At 40.9% G+C, this 18,378-nt stretch overlaps 1 protein-coding gene across 1 annotated transcript; it reads right to left on the minus strand.

Moving 5' to 3' along the window:
• Positions 1-1,210: 1,210 nt before the first annotated feature.
• slc6a7 (solute carrier family 6 member 7) lies at positions 1,211-16,864 on the minus strand. The gene is made up of 14 exons (XM_015960959.3): positions 16,577-16,864; positions 15,361-15,550; positions 14,864-14,995; positions 5,115-5,328; positions 4,671-4,809; positions 4,433-4,567; positions 4,184-4,287; positions 3,973-4,097; positions 3,768-3,880; positions 3,558-3,695; positions 3,282-3,381; positions 3,056-3,174; positions 2,278-2,451; positions 1,211-2,087 (listed from the first exon to the last, which is right to left on the minus strand). Exons 1-14 carry the CDS (start codon positions 16,646-16,648, stop codon positions 1,929-1,931), a joined length of 1,914 nt encoding a protein of 637 aa, XP_015816445.3. The 5' UTR covers positions 16,649-16,864; the 3' UTR covers positions 1,211-1,928.
• Between the last annotated feature and the right edge of the window lie 1,514 nt (positions 16,865-18,378).

Genomic DNA, 18,378 nt, shown 5'->3' on the forward strand with positions numbered 1-18,378 from the left:
CAACAACAGTCATGTTTTGTTTCAACTCGACGGCGTAAAAAAATCTAAAAAATCACTACAATAAACAAGTCGTAACGTTATGTTTGTTTTAATAGTTCTCGCGGACCGGCGTGAAGGACCACGTGACAAAAAACCCAAAACGAACTTACCCTAACTCACGAGACCAAAACGCGGGAAAATATATCTACGTCACATCCGCTTTTGCATTTTCCCCGCCACTGAGGGACAGTAGAGTGCGCCCACAGCTTTAAACTACTGTAATATTACGTTCAACTACCTATTAAAGTTAAAATATATATTTTTTTATGTAAAAAACGCACAAAACAGTCAATGGTTACTACATTGCTTCTAATAAAATACACCAAAAACACAGTTCTGTCAGAAATTACTTTGTTTTGGAAAAACAGCGAGTCGATCATCTACGGTGTAGCATTTACTAGTCAAAACTGAAATACAGTTATCAGAATGAACTTTTCTACAAGTAGATATGTTTTAGACTTCCATCCCGAGTTGTGGTTAGGATGCGTAAACATTTGGTCCAGCTATACCCAGAAATATTTCAATTTATATACAGCACTTCAAGCAGTTTGAAAGTAAAAGACTCCTGTACCAGTTTGTTTTGGTAGATCTATAGTTGTGTAACATGAAATAAAAACTAAACAAATAGGTACAATTTTTATTTCACTTCTCGCTCTACGTTTTTGTTTTTGTTGGGAGCTGAAGCAAAAAAACTAAGTAAAATTTAGAGCCTTCAGCCTTGAGCAAATCGTTTCCTTTTCTGGGATGCAGCAATAACCTGAATCTTAAGTATTAATAAAACTGAAAAAGGTACAAAAGAGATGAACCCATCAACACATTACAGACAGACCGCTTAGAACAAACACATTTATTTGGATAGATCTGTGGAACGTACCATAGATGACAGTTTTGCAGCTTTATTTTTTATTTTGGCACCAGCAAGGTGGTTCTTCAGTTTGCTACAACAGGTGAAACAACTTCATCATTTCCTGCTGTCTGACCTGTAGCTTTTCACACAAAAAAATATAATCTCAGATATTCGAAATTATATTTTTGCTCATCAGAATTCAATATATATATATATATATATATATATATATATATATATATATATATATATATATATATATATATATATATATATATATATATATATATATATATATATATATATATATATATATATATATATATATATATGCCATTCCAATCCACATTTACTTGTAAAATGGTTTTGGGACGTGCGGTCAAATTCTGAAATGTTCCAACTAACCCACCCTTTATACTAATTTGAGGTGTAATCTTAAGAATTAGGTGAAATAAAATTCAAGCTAGACTATATGTGCTAATTTTATAGCTTGTTTTACCACAAATAAGTTAGGAGGGTTAGACAGCTGAATGAATGTTATAGGAATCTGTAATTATAGCCAAAATATAAAGACCGAGTTGTTTAATTTGTTTTCTATACCAACTTGTCTTGTTGAGGTCTCTGTTTTTTTGCAGTCAATATGAAATTTAATCAATTAAAAAAATGTAATAAAACCATTAAGACTGAATGTCTAATTGAAGACATGTGGGCAATACCATGACAATGTGGCAAATCTTTAAAATGTTGTTAACAGGCTTTAAAGGTAATTTTTTTTAATAATTTTTTTTTACTTTTTTCTTGGACTTAATGACGCTCTGGTCTCTCAGCCATAAAAAAAACTTATCATACAGCAAAAAAGATCTAATCCTTTACATTTGGAGTCTCACGTTCTAAAAATGTAAAAATACTATTCATATATACACATAATATAAATAAGGTATTAATCCACACTGCCCTGCAGAACAGTTTCATCCTAAGCAGCTACCGGAGCCTTCATGGGTTGATTTGTTTTCAGTCCATCTCTGCTGCCCGTTTTCTGCCTTCACATCTCCCACGTCATCGCAGTGAAGTCCCTGTCTGTGAGCGTGACGGTGAACGGAGCTTCCACTCTGTCAGGCTCCATGTGCTCCTCACTTCTCTCAGTGCTGTTCAAGTTATTAACCCTCCAGGAGTTCAGGGGTCGGATTGTTTTCTGGAAACGCTGTAAAGGCAATTCCAGAGTCGGTCATAAAACCATGCAGGCCATTTCACACCATCAGCAATCATTGTCAGTATAAATACAGTTTGAACCGTTACAGCAGCGATGATGTGAGCTAAGCTGTTTGTGTGGCTATAACAGAGGAGTAACTGGACCTCACAATGAAACAGAAACAAATAGAGGTGATACTGACATCTTTCAGTGTTCCTGTTTCCCTGCTGATGGCCACAATGGCCCAGATGAGGATCTGCAGACAGCAGGTTGCGCCCATGCACACGCCCAATCCTTTCCCCCACTGAGGATACACGTAGGAGCCGTAGTGGAGTGGGGTGTTGTACATCTCAATGAAGATGTAGATCAGGATGAACTACTCCAGAAATGTGGGAAAAGCAAAAAAAAAAAAAAAAAAAAAAAAAGAGAGAGAGAGAGAGAAAGGTTTCATGTAATCAGTGAAAGTCAGGGAACTATTGTGGAAGTGCTGCAGGAGGAGCTCAGGTTTCAGTCCCTCCACTTGAGCAGATCCACCGACAGACAGGTTTCATCACAGCCTGCTACCGTAGATCAATAATAAGTTTGACTATTTCAGTTATTTTGGATGGTTTAGGATCAAATTGTCATTTCCTGCTGTAGCTCTTAAGAACCCAAACCTTTTTAAACAAAAAAACAAATAAATAAATAAATAAAACTGGTTGGAATAAATACATCTAAATTTAGAAAATTAAACTAAATAAAGAAGTTAGATAATTTTTGAAACATGCATGAACAGGAAGGCACTTGGGGTTGTCAAACTTGAATATATGACTCAAGACACAGATAAGATACGATAAGAGTCAGAAATTTCGATAATGATACATTTTCGATTTACTGCCCAGCCCTACTACAGTATATTACAGGGAAACAGACATACCAGCTGTACTCCTGGAGTTTCACAACTGATTTCACACATCCACAGCAATAGAAAATGTTCTCACCATCAGAAGAAACGGTGTGCCAAAAACCCAGCATGCTTTGAAGTAAATCAGCAATTTGCTGCACCAGGGAGGGCAGTGACGGATCATATCAATGATGTCCTGACAAAACTGGTTGACTCCTAAAAGTGAAAGTTTATGGTGCATGGTTAATAATTCTGAACCCAACAGAAATGACAAAAACACATAAGAAGAAGCGTGATGAGATGGTTAGAGTGGCATGGGATACCATAGAAGAAGGAGATGCCAAGGCACATGAACAATGTGATGATGATGAGGCCAAAACTAGTGCTGAAGGAGTCAATGAGAGTGAACCAGTAAATCCCTCCCTATGAAGACAGACACACACACACACACACACACACACACACACACACACACACACACACACACACACACACACACACACACACACACACACACACACACACACACACACACACACACAATGTGAATACACATCGGGATTGTTTCACAAGCTGATGTTAAACAAAAGCAGACTCACGTTCGTCACTAACAGGAGGCCCATCAGGTAGAAGGTGAAACACAGAGCACCCAGGAACATGGACTTGTGCAGCGTGTTCCTCCTGAGGTTTGGAAACTCATCCAACACGGCTGTGGTGATGCCCTCCATGTTGCCAAACTGTGATGGAACAAACCACATGTCACAAGAACAAACACATTTATTTGTCCTGTTATCTTTGTCCGGTCCTACCAGCGTATCGATCCCAAGCATAAACAGCATGAGGAAGAACATAATAGACCAAAACACTGAGCCTGGTAGCAGAGCAAGGGCTTCTGGGTAAGCAACAAAGGCCAGCCCAGGACCTGGAGACAAGATTGTGCAATTTAAATGATACTCTGTACAAAAACAACCAAATAAATATCACTGTGGCTTTTAAAGAAAGCATGTCAGCTACCTGTATCTGCCACTTCTCCCACAGGCACTCCCTTCCTCCATGCCATGTGACCCAGAATGGAAAAAATAGCAAAGCCTGCAAAAAAGCTGGTGCAGCAGTTTCCTGTGGTGATAATGATTGTATCTCTGAAATGAAAAATTACCCAGAAAAAGCGATTAATAGAAGGAAACTTTGATAATTAGCAATAGAATAAGCAACACAGCAAACACACCTGATGACGTTGTTGTCAAATTTATTGTAAGAGGCCATAGAAAGCAGCCCTCCAACCCCAATTCCTAGGGAGTAAAAGATCTGCGATGCTGCGTCATTCCACACCTGTAGACATAGAAACGAAAGGTTAACAACAAAAGGCTTTTTTTCACTGTTCTATGGTTAAAGTGTTTGAGTCTGTGTTTCTATTAAATGTAGATGCTTTAAAAAGTGCTTTCCACCATGCGAGCCAGTCATCCATCAGACGCACCTGTGCATTAGCTAGCCGGCTCCAGTCTGGTGTGAGGTAGAAAGCGACACCTTGAAGAGACCCCTCTAGGGTGGCACCTCTGATGATCAAAACAACCAGGACGAAGTATGGGAACGTGGCGGTCACGTAAACCACCTAAAAACACACACAGAGCATTAGACGTATAAAACAAACCAGAAAAACAGATCAAATTTTGTTTGCGTCAGAGCAGATGATGAAAGTAAAAGACAGTTTTCACCTTTCCTGAGCTGCGGATGCCCTTGAGCATGCACAGGAAGATAATAATCCAGGCAGCCAGGAGGCACAGAGCCAGGGGGGCCCGAACGGGGCCCGGATCATGAAGGCCTTCACTGTGAACTACACCCAGCACACTCTCGCTACAAGGCAAGCAGACGGAACAGACGCATTAATAACGCTTGATTTCCAAATGATAATAGAATGGATGAAAATTTTCTGGATTATATTTTATAGTGTAGACTTTAAGAATCTGTTATACGAGGTGTTGCCTTAATGTTCTGAGTCATATAAACTGAAAGTCTGAAGTGTTAGGTAAACAAAAAGCTTGTGCCCCTGTCAAAATGAATCACCTTTCCATCAAAAGTTTTCAGTTGAGTGACAGTAAAAAAAGGCTAATGAGTTCCATAACAAGTGCACAAATGGCCATGCAAACAAAATAACTCACTTCCAAAAAATCTCAGTGGGACTGCGAGTCTTTTCCATGGAGCTGTTGCCTGCAGTGGTGCCATTGCCACAGAATGCAGCGTTAGCTTTAGCATTACATGACCAGGGCAAGGGGCTCTGGAAAGAGCTGAACAGGTAGTAAAATGTCCATGCTATGATGACATTATAGTAGAGACACACCAACGTGGACACACACAGCATTCCAATTCCTATACCTGCAAGAGAAAGACAAAAAAGGAGCATAAGTAGGTCAGATGGGTTATTTTACATGTAGCTAGGACACAAATAAAAAGGCTTAAGTAACACTGAGGTCTCCATGTCTATTTAATTACAATGGCTGACTTCCTGTTGGCATTTCTACTTAGCACCCAAGCAACACTTTATATAAAAAATCACTAGTTCCTCATTTATTTGAGCTTTTGACAGTCCCATCTAATTTTTCCCCCCATTATGTTTATGTATTTAGCAGACGCTTTTGTCCAAAGCAACTTACAAGTGATAATCGGCATATTGCCCTTGAGGCTAACAACAACAATAACAACAACAACATTGACATCAGTCATGGAGAGTAGGGAACAAGGAGTGGACAGTAGAGAGGGGGGACAGGTGTAGGCAAGGTGCTAGTTAAGAAGATGCTCTCTGAAGAGCAGGGTCTTCAGGAGTTTCTTGAAAATTGAAAAGGAAGCCGCAGTTCTGGTAGTGCTTGGAAGGTCATTTCGCATTTGTGGAACAATGCATGAGAAAAGTCTGGATTGTCCTGAGCGTGGTGTAGGCACTGCTAGCAGACAATCCTGACGATCCGAGACGTAAGCCTTTGCAAGAGGATTCAGGTAGATGGGAGACGTACTATCTCGGACTTTGTATGCTAGTGTTAGCAATTTGAATTTGATGCGTGCTGCTAGCGGTAGCCAGTGGAGCTCAATGAACAGAGGGGTGACGTGTGCTCTTTTTGGCTGACTGAAGACCAGACGCGCCGCTGCGTTCTGGACCATTTGAAGAGGTCTCACAGTACAGGCTGGAAGACCAGTTAGAAGGGCATTGCAGTAATCGAGGCGGGAGATGACAGTAGATTGCACCAGGAGCTGGGTGGCATGTTGTGTTAGGTATGGTCTGATCTTTCGTATGTTATACAGCGCAAAGCGGCATGAATGAGCAACAGAGGCAACATGATCTTTAAAGGTCAGGTGTTCATCAATCACTACACCCAGATTTCGAAATGTCTTCGAAGGAGCCAGAGATAGGAAGTCATTTTGGATTGAGATATTGTGCTGTATGGATGGTTTTGCTGGGAAGACAAGTAGTTCAGTTTTAGAGAGGTTGAGTTGGAGATGGTGGGATTTCATCCATTTTGATATGTCAGAGAGACAGTTTGATATTCGTGCAAAGACCGTGTGGTCGACCGGCGGAAATGACAGAGCTGGGTGTCGTCTGCATAGCAGTGGTAGGAGAAGCCATGTGATCGAATGATCTCACCCAGTGAGGTGGTGTATATGGCAAAGAGAAGAGGTCCTAGTACTGAGCCCTGGGGAACTCCTGTGGCAAGATGGTGCACGGTCCAAGCCAAGATACCCTGAATGATCGTCATTACTTAAAATTTGCAATCATGGAATTTAAGCATCAGTCACATGAAGTAGAAAGTGAATCAGCAGACTGCAATTCTCCTCAACCATCATGTTAGGTTGGATTAACTGTTATCACAAGGGCGCCGACATATTCAGTTCAGTCATATGTTTATGCCTGAAATATGAATTTATGATGAGAATAGAAATATCATTTTTAATACTGAACTATTAATTGCCTAATGCTTATAGAACAACTATATAATGAGTGTGAGTATAATTCACAATTCTCGCATTGCTCTGGGGGGCTGCACGTTGGCGTAGCTCTGTTAACTACATGTAAGTTTAGTCTTTTTTGGACATTTTTTCTTATAGCGTCTTATGAAAAACTTTTTTTTTTGGACCTTTTACTTTTCTGTTTCTGATGCTGTGAAGCTCAGAGGATTTTTACTGCTATTTTTTCACTTTTTGAGCATTTGTTATGATGTGTAACCATGGCAACAAGCTGGTTTAATCGGGAGCAGCTAATTAACATTGGAAATCTGAAATATTACCTCAACTGAAGCCACAAATCCCAAATGAGCTAAAACGCAAGAAGCGTGGATGCAGAGCGGGAGCAAAATGGAGACAGAGAAAGAGGAAATTCAAACCATCTCTTCCATCGATCATAATGGGCAATGTGAGATCACTGGCCAACAAGATGGAGGAACTCCAAGCCCTTTCAAGGACTCAGCCAGAGTATCAGCAGTGCATTATTATGTGTTTCACTGAGACGCGGCTGCAGGAACATATCCCCGATTCCAGCATCTCTCTGCCAGGATTCCTGACTGTACGAGCAGACAGAGATCTGAAGAGGAGCAGGAAAAGAAAAGGAGGTGGAGTGGCAGTGCTTGTCAACAAAAGATGGTGCCATCTAGGTCGTATTTCATGTTTCAGTGAAATGTCTCTGCAACCCAGATGTAGAACTCTTGGCAGTAAGTTGTCGCCCATATTACTTGCCAAGAGAGTTCACCAGTGTTGTTTTGGCAACTGTTTATATTCTACCTTCAGCCATTGCTGAAAATGCATGTGATGCCATCAGTTACGTTGTCGCTAAGCTACAAACCCAGCAGCCCAATGCATTTGTGACTATATCTAGTGATTTTAATCATGCCTCGCTCTCTTAGCCTGGCAAGCCAGACTAAATAAATGTATTATTCTTTGCAAAGCAAGAATTTGGTCTAGTTCACTAGGCTATCGCTCTCTGCTACACATACAACATTTCAACAGTTTGTCAGCTGCTCCACCAGAGAAAACAAGAGATTGGATTTGTGTTTTGCAAATGTAAAGAATGCATACATGTCCAAAACAAGACCTCCTCTGGGACAATCAGATAACAATCTTGTTTTTCTCTGCTCAGAATACAAACCACTTGTTCAGAGGCAACCTGTGACAAGAAGAACTGTGAGAAAATGGTCATAGGACGCTGAAGAAGCCCTGCAGGGTTGTTTTGAGACTACAGATTGGATGACTCTCTGCCAAGGACATCAATGCCATGACTGGATGTGTCACTGACTATATAAACTTCTGTATGGACAACATCATACCCACCAGAAAAGTGAGATGCTTCGTTAATAACAAACCCTGGATCACCAGTAAACTGAAGAATCTGCTAAATGAGAAAAAAGAGCCTTCAAGGAGGGAGACAGGGAATTATTGGAGTATACAGAAGCAACTGAAGATCAAGATCAGAGACAGCAAGGAGGCATACAGGAAGAAGCTGGAGAATAAACTACAGAGGAACAATATCAGAGATGTATGGTCAGGGATGAAGAAGATCACAGGCTTCAAGCAGAGGAAGGATTGCACAGATGGCAGCCTGGACACAGCCAATTAACTGAACAAGTTCTTCAAAAGGTTCAGTTCAGGAACAAACCCAGCATCCTCCTCGCCTGTCCCCAGCCAATCAGACATCCCATCCTCCTCTGATCCAACATTTTCCTGTCACACGCCAGCTCTTTTGTCCTCTAACGCAGTCATGGACTCTTCTGGTTCTATAAATCTGTCTTCAACCAAGTCGGGAGATGCTGCTGCCCCAGTTACCTCCCCCTCCCACCTATCTGTCTCTAGAAGTCAGGTGAAGAGGCAGCTGGAGAGACTGAACAGGAACAAGGCTGCAGGTCCAGATGGTGTCAGCCCCAGAGCACTGAATGCATGTGCAGAGCAGCTGTGGGACTCTGCAGCACCTCTTCAACCTCAGCCTGGCACAGCAGAAGGTTCCAGTCCTGTGGAAGACATCCTGCCTTGTTCCAGTTCCAAAGAAAACTCGCCCATCAGTCATTGACGACTACAGACCAGTTGCCCTGACATCCCACATCATGAAGGTCCTGGAGAGACTCCTGTTGGTCCACCTGAATAAGCAAACTACCGTAGAACATATCAGGACCCGCTGCAGTTTGCTTATCGCCATGGAGTTGGAGTTGAAGATGCCATCATCCAGCTGCTTCAACCAACCCACTGTCATCTAGACAAAGCAGGCAGCACTGTGAGGGTCATGTTCTTTGATTTCTCCAGTGCATTTAACACAATCCAGCCTGATGTACTTTGCCAGCAACTCTAGAAGATACAGGTGGGGGCCTCAACTATCACCTGGATTAAAGACTACCTGACAAACAGACCACAGTTTGTGAGACTGAAGAACTGCACATCAAATCAGGCGATCAGTAACATTGGAGCACCACAGGGGACTGTACTCTCATCATTCCTTTTCACCCTGTACTCCTCAGACTTCCAGTACAAATCAGAGACCTGTCATCTACAGAAATACTCAGATGACTCTGCAGTTGTCGGGTGTATCAGAGATGGACAGGAAGCTGAGTACAGAGAGCCGGTGGAGCGCTTTGTGGCATGGTGTGGAAACAATCATCTGACCTTGAACGTGAACAAAACAAAGGAGATGATTTTAGACTTCAGAAGAAACAGGGTGGAGTCAAACACTGTTTCCATCATGGGAGAAGAATTGGAGGTGGTTGAGGAATACAAATACCTTGGAGTTCACCTGGACAACAGACTGGACTGGAGAAAGAACAGCAAAGCCGTTTACAAGAAGGAACATTCATTCATTCATTCAAACTTTATTTCAGACATGGGATATGTCCATAACAAGAATAAAATAAAAGTAAAAACACATTCTAATTACAAACCATATAGGCAGTTGTTCCAATGTTTAAAAAGGACTGAGGAGTACCTCGTGTCACTGTAAGTTAAAGAAGACAGCGCTCTAACAACAGCGTTAGATGACAAACTCAGTCGGCAGATGAATTTATACATGAAGAGCCTCAGAAGCGCATGAAAAGTAGGGATGTTACTCACAACAAACATATGACTTGCAGAAGTCCATCTAGGGAGCTTCATGAGGATTCTAAAAGCATCCTGATAAGCCACTTGAAGCTTCTTCATTACTACCTTACTATAGTTGCACCACAAGTGGGCTGTATAGAGAGGAGTACAAAAGGAACGAAAGAGGGACACTTTAACAGGATCTGAGCACATGCCAAAGTTACGTGCCAGCGTGTTAGCCTGCATGTACAACTTACCGCATTGCCTTTTAATATCCTCGTCATCACAGAGGTCACTTCTTAAAATGTGCCCCAAATATTTTACTTTGCTTACCACTTCGAGGACCTGATTTGTTAAGTTAAAAGATGGAAAATTAAGATTCAGGTCCCCTTTAGTAGCAGCAATCATAACCACACTTTTTTTAAGGGTTAAATAGGATGTCAAATTGCTCACCATACTTAGCACATGCCCTGAGCAGCTGCTGCAGGCCTGCACTATAGGGAGACATGAGGACTAGGTCATCTGCATATATTAGATGATTTACAAGGCGGTCACCTACCAAGCATCCAGTCTTACTATCATTCAAAGTAACAGACAGCTCGTCAAGGTACAGGTTAAAAAGGACAGGTGACAGAATCCCTCCTTGTCTGACTCCATTCGATACAGAGAAAGGTTCAGACACTTCTGTCCCCCACTTTACCTGCATCAATTGTTGAGAGTACCAGAAGTGCAAAATCCTAACTAGGTATGAAGGGACCCCTCTGTTTTGTAGCTTGATGAATAATTTCTGATGATTGACTCTGTCAAAGGCCTTAGAGGCATCTAAAAAACACATAAAAAAAGAAGTATTATGCCTCATGTATTTGCTAACAGTTTCTTTTAAAGCGTAGATACACAAGTCAGTACTAAGTTTACCTTTAAAACCAAACTGATTCTCTGTCGTAGTTATAAAATTTTGCAGTCTTTCCAGCAAAATATGCTCAAGCACTTTGGACAACACACTTGCCATAGCAATAGGCCTGTAGTTATCAATACAGGCGATTTTTCCAGTTTTCTCTTTGACTATAGGGACTAAGAGAACAGATAACGTATGGTCAGGCAAGATTCCATGCTTCAAAAAGCCGGTAAAGCACAATGAAAGTAACACCTGAGCTCTACAGCTAGTGTACTTCATGTGCTCTGCTGATAGTTGATCAGGGCCGCAAGCTTTGTTTAATGACATTTTCTCTATAGCGAGACGGACTTCATCAGCTCTGACAATCATACCATGATTGTAGTCAATGTTGCCAACATTGAACCTTTCACTATTTACACACAGTTAAAAATTCTGCTAAAGTGATTCCTCCAGGCTTCTACAATGTTCTTAACTCCTGATACCCCATTTATAGATGCAGGTAGCAGCTGCTTACTGATACAGGAGCGTTTTAACTCCTTCCAGAACTCCGAAACATTATTATTCTTTAGTTTGTTCGCTAAGGAGTTTGCCCGCTTTGTTTGCTCATTCCTTTTAATATAGCGAACAGCATTCTTGAACTTAACGTTCACAGCTTTCTTAGACTCCAATACTGAACCGGATTTTGGTTTACCAGCAGCTGCCCAGGCTTTATAGGTTGCTCTGGACTCAGCATGTAACGCATAAGCATGCTCACTCCATCCTGGAAGCGGTTTAAATTTTGTTGCTCCTTTTTGGCAGAGGAACTCGCTGGCAATAATCAAGCTGTCCACAACATTTTGATACAAAGTGCATAAGTGCAGCCTGTGCTCCATATGTTCACAGTTAACATCTTTACACTGTAACGTTTCTTTGAGGACATTAACAGATCTCAGACTACAATCTGACAGTAAGTAATATTTCCTAAAATCCTCGACTGACACTTTAGCCCAAGTAAGCTTCTCTGTGTGTGAGGGGCTCTGGTGTTGGAGCAGCACAGGCAATGTTTCACAATTCACCACTATAGAAACAGGGATGTGATCAGTTGTTGCCAGGGAGTATAAGATTTCCACCTTGGATATGCATTCATGTGCATTCTCAGTGCATATACAGTGATCAAGCCAGGAAGTTGAGTGCCATGCCTCACTGACATACGTATGGCTGTCTGCTGGCAGTATCTCTTTGCTAGTTAAAACCAAGTTACTGAATCAGATGTTGCCCAAAGGTGGAACGAGTGTCTGAAATATCAACATTCATATCACCAACGATAAAAACACAATTAAACTCACACTGACTGATAAATGAGCTTAAAAAACCAAGTTTCACCAGATATTCATCTTCATTCTGCTGACTCTCATATGGCATATAAATATTTAAGATCATGAATGCCTTGTCATCCATAACAATCTTTACTGCTACGCACCAGTCCACATTTAGCCTGACAACAGAAATAAAAGGATCAGCAGACTGCACTTCTTGAGGACGCTTAGGTCCTTCAATGTCTGTAGCAAGATGCTGCACATCTTCTACAAGTCTGTTGTTGAGAGTGTAATCTCTTCAGCCATCGTCTGTTGGGTAGTAGCATCAGAAGCAGGGACCTAAAAAGGCTCAACAGCCTAATAAAAAAGGCTGGTTCTGTTCTGGGGACGACTGTGGAACCACAGGAGGAGATAATGCAAAGAAGGATTCTCCAGAGAATCAAGAAAATGATGGACAATCCTGAGCATTCTCTTCACAAGACTGTCCGACAACGGAAGAGTGTCTTCAGTTAGAGGCTTCTTCAGTTTCGCTGCAACACTGACCGCTACTGGAGATCCTTCCTGCCAACAGCCATTGTAATATACAATAACTCTTTGATGACTTGATTATTATTATTATTCTGAGCTACTACAGCAATCAATTTCCCTCTGGGATTAATAAAGTATTTTTGAATTGAATTAATAATATTTTTACTTCATTATGTGATTATATTACTATATAACAGTGATACAGAAATAAAATTGGTGTTTGCTTTCTGTAGATCCTCCACCAGGGGTCAGTAGACATGTACAGAACTCTAAATGGCAAGTTTATGATGAAGGTAATAATTCTAAAACTCCTTCTGGGTGCTTTAAAGATGTGATTTCCTCATTTATTTAATGCATTTGCAGTGCTGTCTAGTGTAAATCAAAACCTTATGAGTAATTTTTAACAAAGCTATGATAATCCTGTTCTGAGATGCAGAAGTTAGCTGGTGCAGAGTTGGGCTGAAAACAGCAGGATTTTAATAATGATATGCACACACCTCACTTCTGATTGGCTAACAGAATGTGTTCAGCCATGCTGCAAAGTCATTCCCACCAACACACTCTCCGCTCTCTCTCTCCTCGCTGCTACCTAAGTGCGGGTGCGAGCCAAGATAGGTGAGTCCATGAACGCAAATTCACAGTGTGACATCACAGTGTACAGATTTTCTAATCCTAACATTTCACCATCTATTTTCCAGAGGTGTGGACTCGAGTCACATGACTTGGACTCGAGTCAGACTTGAGTCATTATTTTAATGACTTCTGACTTGACTTGATAAAATCTATAAAGACCTACGACTTGACTCGGACTTGAATGCCAATGACTTGCGACTTGAATCGACTTGCATCTGTTGACTTGATGATGGCTTGTGCATATTTGATATTTTAGCACAAACGTGACACAACATGGACAAAAATCATAAATCATTCTTGGTTCTGGGTTTGAACTCGTACTGCTAAATGCTGCAGCACTTTGTTTACAATCAGCTGCACTTTCTGCTTGTTTGAGCAAATAAATGAAGCTTTAAGAAGCTTTATTTCGGGAATTTATTCATTATCAATGTGATTAAATTTAAGTTGGACAGATTACTTGATTATGACTTGAAAATTCAAAGTGATGCCTGAATTATGAAATCTTCAACCATGATTTTAACAATTTTTTCATTCATCTTTAGGTATGAATTAAACAAATTTCAACAAATATTGTTTGTAACATTTAATAATTTACAAATAATTTATTACATGTCCATCTCAGTGGACAGCGTGCATTCTGAACATGAAATATGTTGGCTTGACTTACTGAAGTCCAAATGGAGGGGCTCAAATGCAATAAAGTCTTCAACAGCTGTGCTTAATAGCAAAAACAAAATAATTAACAATTTTGAGTACCTGTCCACTGTAGTGACCATTATGCATCAAAGGACTTGGACTTGACTTGGACTTACACATCATTGACTTTGGACTGAACTTGGAAGTCTTTGACTTGGACTTGACTCAAGACTTGACTGGAAAGACTTGTGACTTTCTTGTGACTTGCAAAGCAGTGACTTGGTCACACCTCTGCTGTTTTCTATCAGAAGCTAAATATGTGTAGGACACCGTTTTCATGTTCAGCCTGCATGAAAAACTGATGGTGACTGATTATAATCTGAAATAATCCTTAAAGAGTGACTTTTCAGTCAACCACACCTTTAAGGAAAGATGTGGTTTGATGGGAATTTGTGACACACAGCTGTAAACTTTGTTTACTTGATACTATTTTTTATTGTCTAAATAAATTGTTTAAACTTTGTAACCCAGCTTTAATTGTGACGGATTATTAGGAAAATCACAGATTTGTTAGTTCTGATCCACATTTGAACAAATTCCGCAACTTGCCACATTTATTCCAAAACTCCATCCACATTAGGGAAATTCCCATAAGGCCACGCACCAAATCCTAGTGAATTTAACTTCCAGAGGAGGCGCGGGATTGTGCCATTCACTCAGAAATCAACATAAACTAAGAGCAAATCAGAATAAGTCAAAATAATTCTAATAACCCTTCTTAGTAGAATACATTAGTTTTGTGATTGTTTGGAGCCCAAGTCAAAGTTGTAATGACAAACTGTTAATTGCCCAAGAATGTGTGTGGTAACTGGCCTGTATGGTTTACCTTTAAGCAGAGGGCAGCATTTCCACACCGTGATGGGACCAGCAGCACCGTACTGGCCTAAACTCAGCTCCATGAGGAAGAGTGGAACGCCCGTCACAAACAGCATAATGAAGTAAGGGATGAGAAACACACCTGTAACAGAGAAACGTGGCTGAGGAAAACAATCACAGCAGCATATGGATGACCTGCGGAGACACGTTTACAATAAATGTCAGATTTACACAGAGTTGCAAAAGGCTGCAAAGGGAGACTGAATGTCTGGTGTAACCTAAAAAAAAATACACCGTCTCTGCTTTGGAAAATCCTTAGCGGTCCAGGGCCAAGTTTAAGTGACTACTTTAAAGAACTCTGTCAAACAAGTCAGCATGATCCAAGAGAAGGGCACACACCCAGGTCTTAGGCAATGAGTCTGCTGACCAAACTGGTATAACAAATGATTACAGACACACACCCAGGTATTGTGGGGACTTTAGAGGGCATGCTTTAAGACTGCTCACCTCCTCCATTGCGGTAGCAGAGGTATGGAAACCTCCAGACATTGCCCAGTCCCACGCAGTATCCAATACAAGAGAGCAGGAACTCGTACTTCCCACCCCACTGCTCCCGTGGGATAACTATGGCTGGAGGCGTACTGTGGACTTGGGATTCAGACTTCGGGGTGGGTGATGCTGCTGGATTGTGACCATTCTGGGAGACAGCATGTCCGTTTGAATGTAGAGAGTTCCAGAAGACAAGACAGTGAATTAATCGGAATGTCATAATAAAATCTGGTATTGGTCTGTTTTCTCTGCTTTTTTGGGTTTAAGCTGAGCTGTTAATGCACGTTATTACTAACATAAGAAGAGAATGGGGAAACTGTTCATTTCAGCTTTAAATTACACAGCACTGCCTTTCTTTTTAACTTCACTGGTTTAAATATTTCCTCTTCTCTGAAAGGTATTTCATCTCCAAATGAGACGGAAACTGTTGTACTGTGACAAGTCACAGAGAGGAAGGCTTAAACTTCTGCTTTATGTGCCATTACTGTAATTGTTCAGTTTAAAAGATGAATGAATAACAATCCTCAGATTCTATTTAAATGATGTTTAAAATCTGGGTCAGACAATTGGTTCACATATTTAAAATTGTTTCAATGCAAAGAACAGACCTGATCATATGGGATGGCTCGGGAATAGTAAGAAGAAGAAATAAGGTGCAGGGAAGTTAGGAGAAAACGGGTAAATGGGGAAGAAGCTGCAGAGTTTGCCCTGAACGGTTTAAAAAGCAATGCTGAGATAATGTAACTAAAATGTCTATTATGAATATTAAATGAACAATCCTCTTACAATCCCACACTTCCTTGTTGACTGCATTTTTATAAATTACAATTACTGTATTCTAATGAGAATAAAAGGGAACAAACTAAGATGCTGTAGTTTAAATTACGCACGAACTGTAAACCTTTTTGTAACAACTTGTTATAAAGTGTTGAATGACGTTTATGTGGGCGCCGTCTATGACCTGGACCGCTGTCTTTGAACTCTACAAAGAAATGTCGGCAGACAAGTTAGACTGCCTCAGCACACGGTTTCCGTCCTGTCGGTATCGACGCCGGTAAGTAAAAGTTAAAAAAAAAACGGGCTTGTTTGTTTAAACCAGAAACAAAATACGCTGAAATCTGAATAACGTTGCGGTGTGAGAACTGGGCGTCAGGGAGAGTTGTTCCCGTCTTACCTGCGCCGCAGCGCCGCTTCCTCCGGTGGGGCTCCCGGCTGCGGCTGCTAACGTGCAGCTTTTGTCCTGCATGTCCACCCGGCACAGAGGCGGCTGTCTCTGGGTAAAACTATCGGCCGTCAGTCAACATTATACCGGTAGAGGAAGAAGGACACGGGCCAAAGAGATGCTTCAGCTGTAGAGGTAGTCGGTGGAGTCGGACAAGGTGAAACATCAACGATGACGACGAGTCAACAGGGAAGCGGGCGGGGAAGGAGGCAGGGCGCAGGTGCGCGGGGACACCTCCTGCTCCTTTAACTCCAGCCGGCTCCGTGTCAGGAAGTAAATACGCGGTTACCATGACAACCGGGTGATGAACAAAGGTTTTTATTGAAGAGAAAAGTATAAATAATGAAAGATTTCTATATATATATATATATATATATATATATATATATATATATATATATATATATATATATATATATATAAATTAATACACTATTTTCTCCCAAAAGTGGAGATTAAAAAAATATATTTTAAAGTCTCTGTGCGCAGTGCTGTGTAAAGTTCTGAGCCCCTCTATTATTCCTGGTTTTGCTTGTTCTTCACACATGTAAATGTTTTAGAACAGCGCGCAAAGGCACCATCATCCCATACGTGGCAGGAACCTCGGAGAAACTTAGAAGAATCTTCTCCAAACACAACATCCCGGTAAACTTTTAACCCAACATCACCCTCAGACAGAAACTGGTCCGTGCAAAAGACAAAACACCCAAACAGAAGCTTGGTGGCGTCGTTTATGCAGTCCAGTGTAGAGGACTGTCCAGATCTTTACATTGGGGAAACTAACCAACAATTACACATGGAACATAACACAACACAGGAGAGCCACCTCTTCAGGTCAACACTCTGCAGTCCACCTACACATGAAGGACAGGAGACACACCTTTGAAAATGACAAAGTATACATTCTGGACAGAAAAGATAGATGGTTTGAGAGAGGAGTAAAAGATGCTATCTAAGTCAAATGTGAAACCCCACTTTAAATAGGGGAGGGGGCTTAGATTCCACCTGTCCAGTAATGCAGCGTTGAATGTCATTCCTGAGCAGTTTCAGTCTATAGGTCACACCTTCCTGCATCTAATCAACACACTCACTCTCAATAGAGGCTAACGACTCATCAGGGGATGGAGAGGCGGGGTACCCAGAGTAGTTTCTGCTCATTAAATAACAACAGACAGCTACAGTTTATACGCTTGACTCTCCCATATTCCAGTTAGAATTGACAAAGCCCCTCGGATCAGAAGCAAAACGTCTTCAAGAAACTAAAGAAGTCCAGTTGCCCTCATTTGAACCCTTTGGAGTTTCAGAACAGCACATTTCTATTTCACCATTCACCAAAAATAACTCTGGTAAATACTTTACAGACGAGTGATTTTCTGAAGCAGCAGAGAAGCTCCAGACCATCACACTACCACCACCATGTTTGGCTATTGGCCAAATGTATTTTTTATTAAATCTAATGTTACTTTGAATTCAGATATAATAGGACACACGCCTTCAAATGAATACCACTTTTGTTCACTTTTGTCAGTTCAGACAACCTTTTCCCCCAAATTATGGAGAACTCATGTTGTTGGCAACTGAGACGCATAGAGGCCATTTATGCCCTTTATTTGCTTTACAAATAATGTTGTACACACAAGCACTTCACAGTTTAACAAAGTGGTAATCTGTTGTCAAATAGAGCAAGGTTGCTTTGTATTTTACACTTAATCAATGAAATAATGATTGGAAATTTAATTTTCAATTTATTCAGA

The sequence above is a fragment of the Nothobranchius furzeri genome, chromosome 10 (assembly GCF_043380555.1).
Source record: "Nothobranchius furzeri strain GRZ-AD chromosome 10, NfurGRZ-RIMD1, whole genome shotgun sequence".
Lineage (NCBI taxonomy): Eukaryota > Metazoa > Chordata > Actinopteri > Cyprinodontiformes > Nothobranchiidae > Nothobranchius > Nothobranchius furzeri.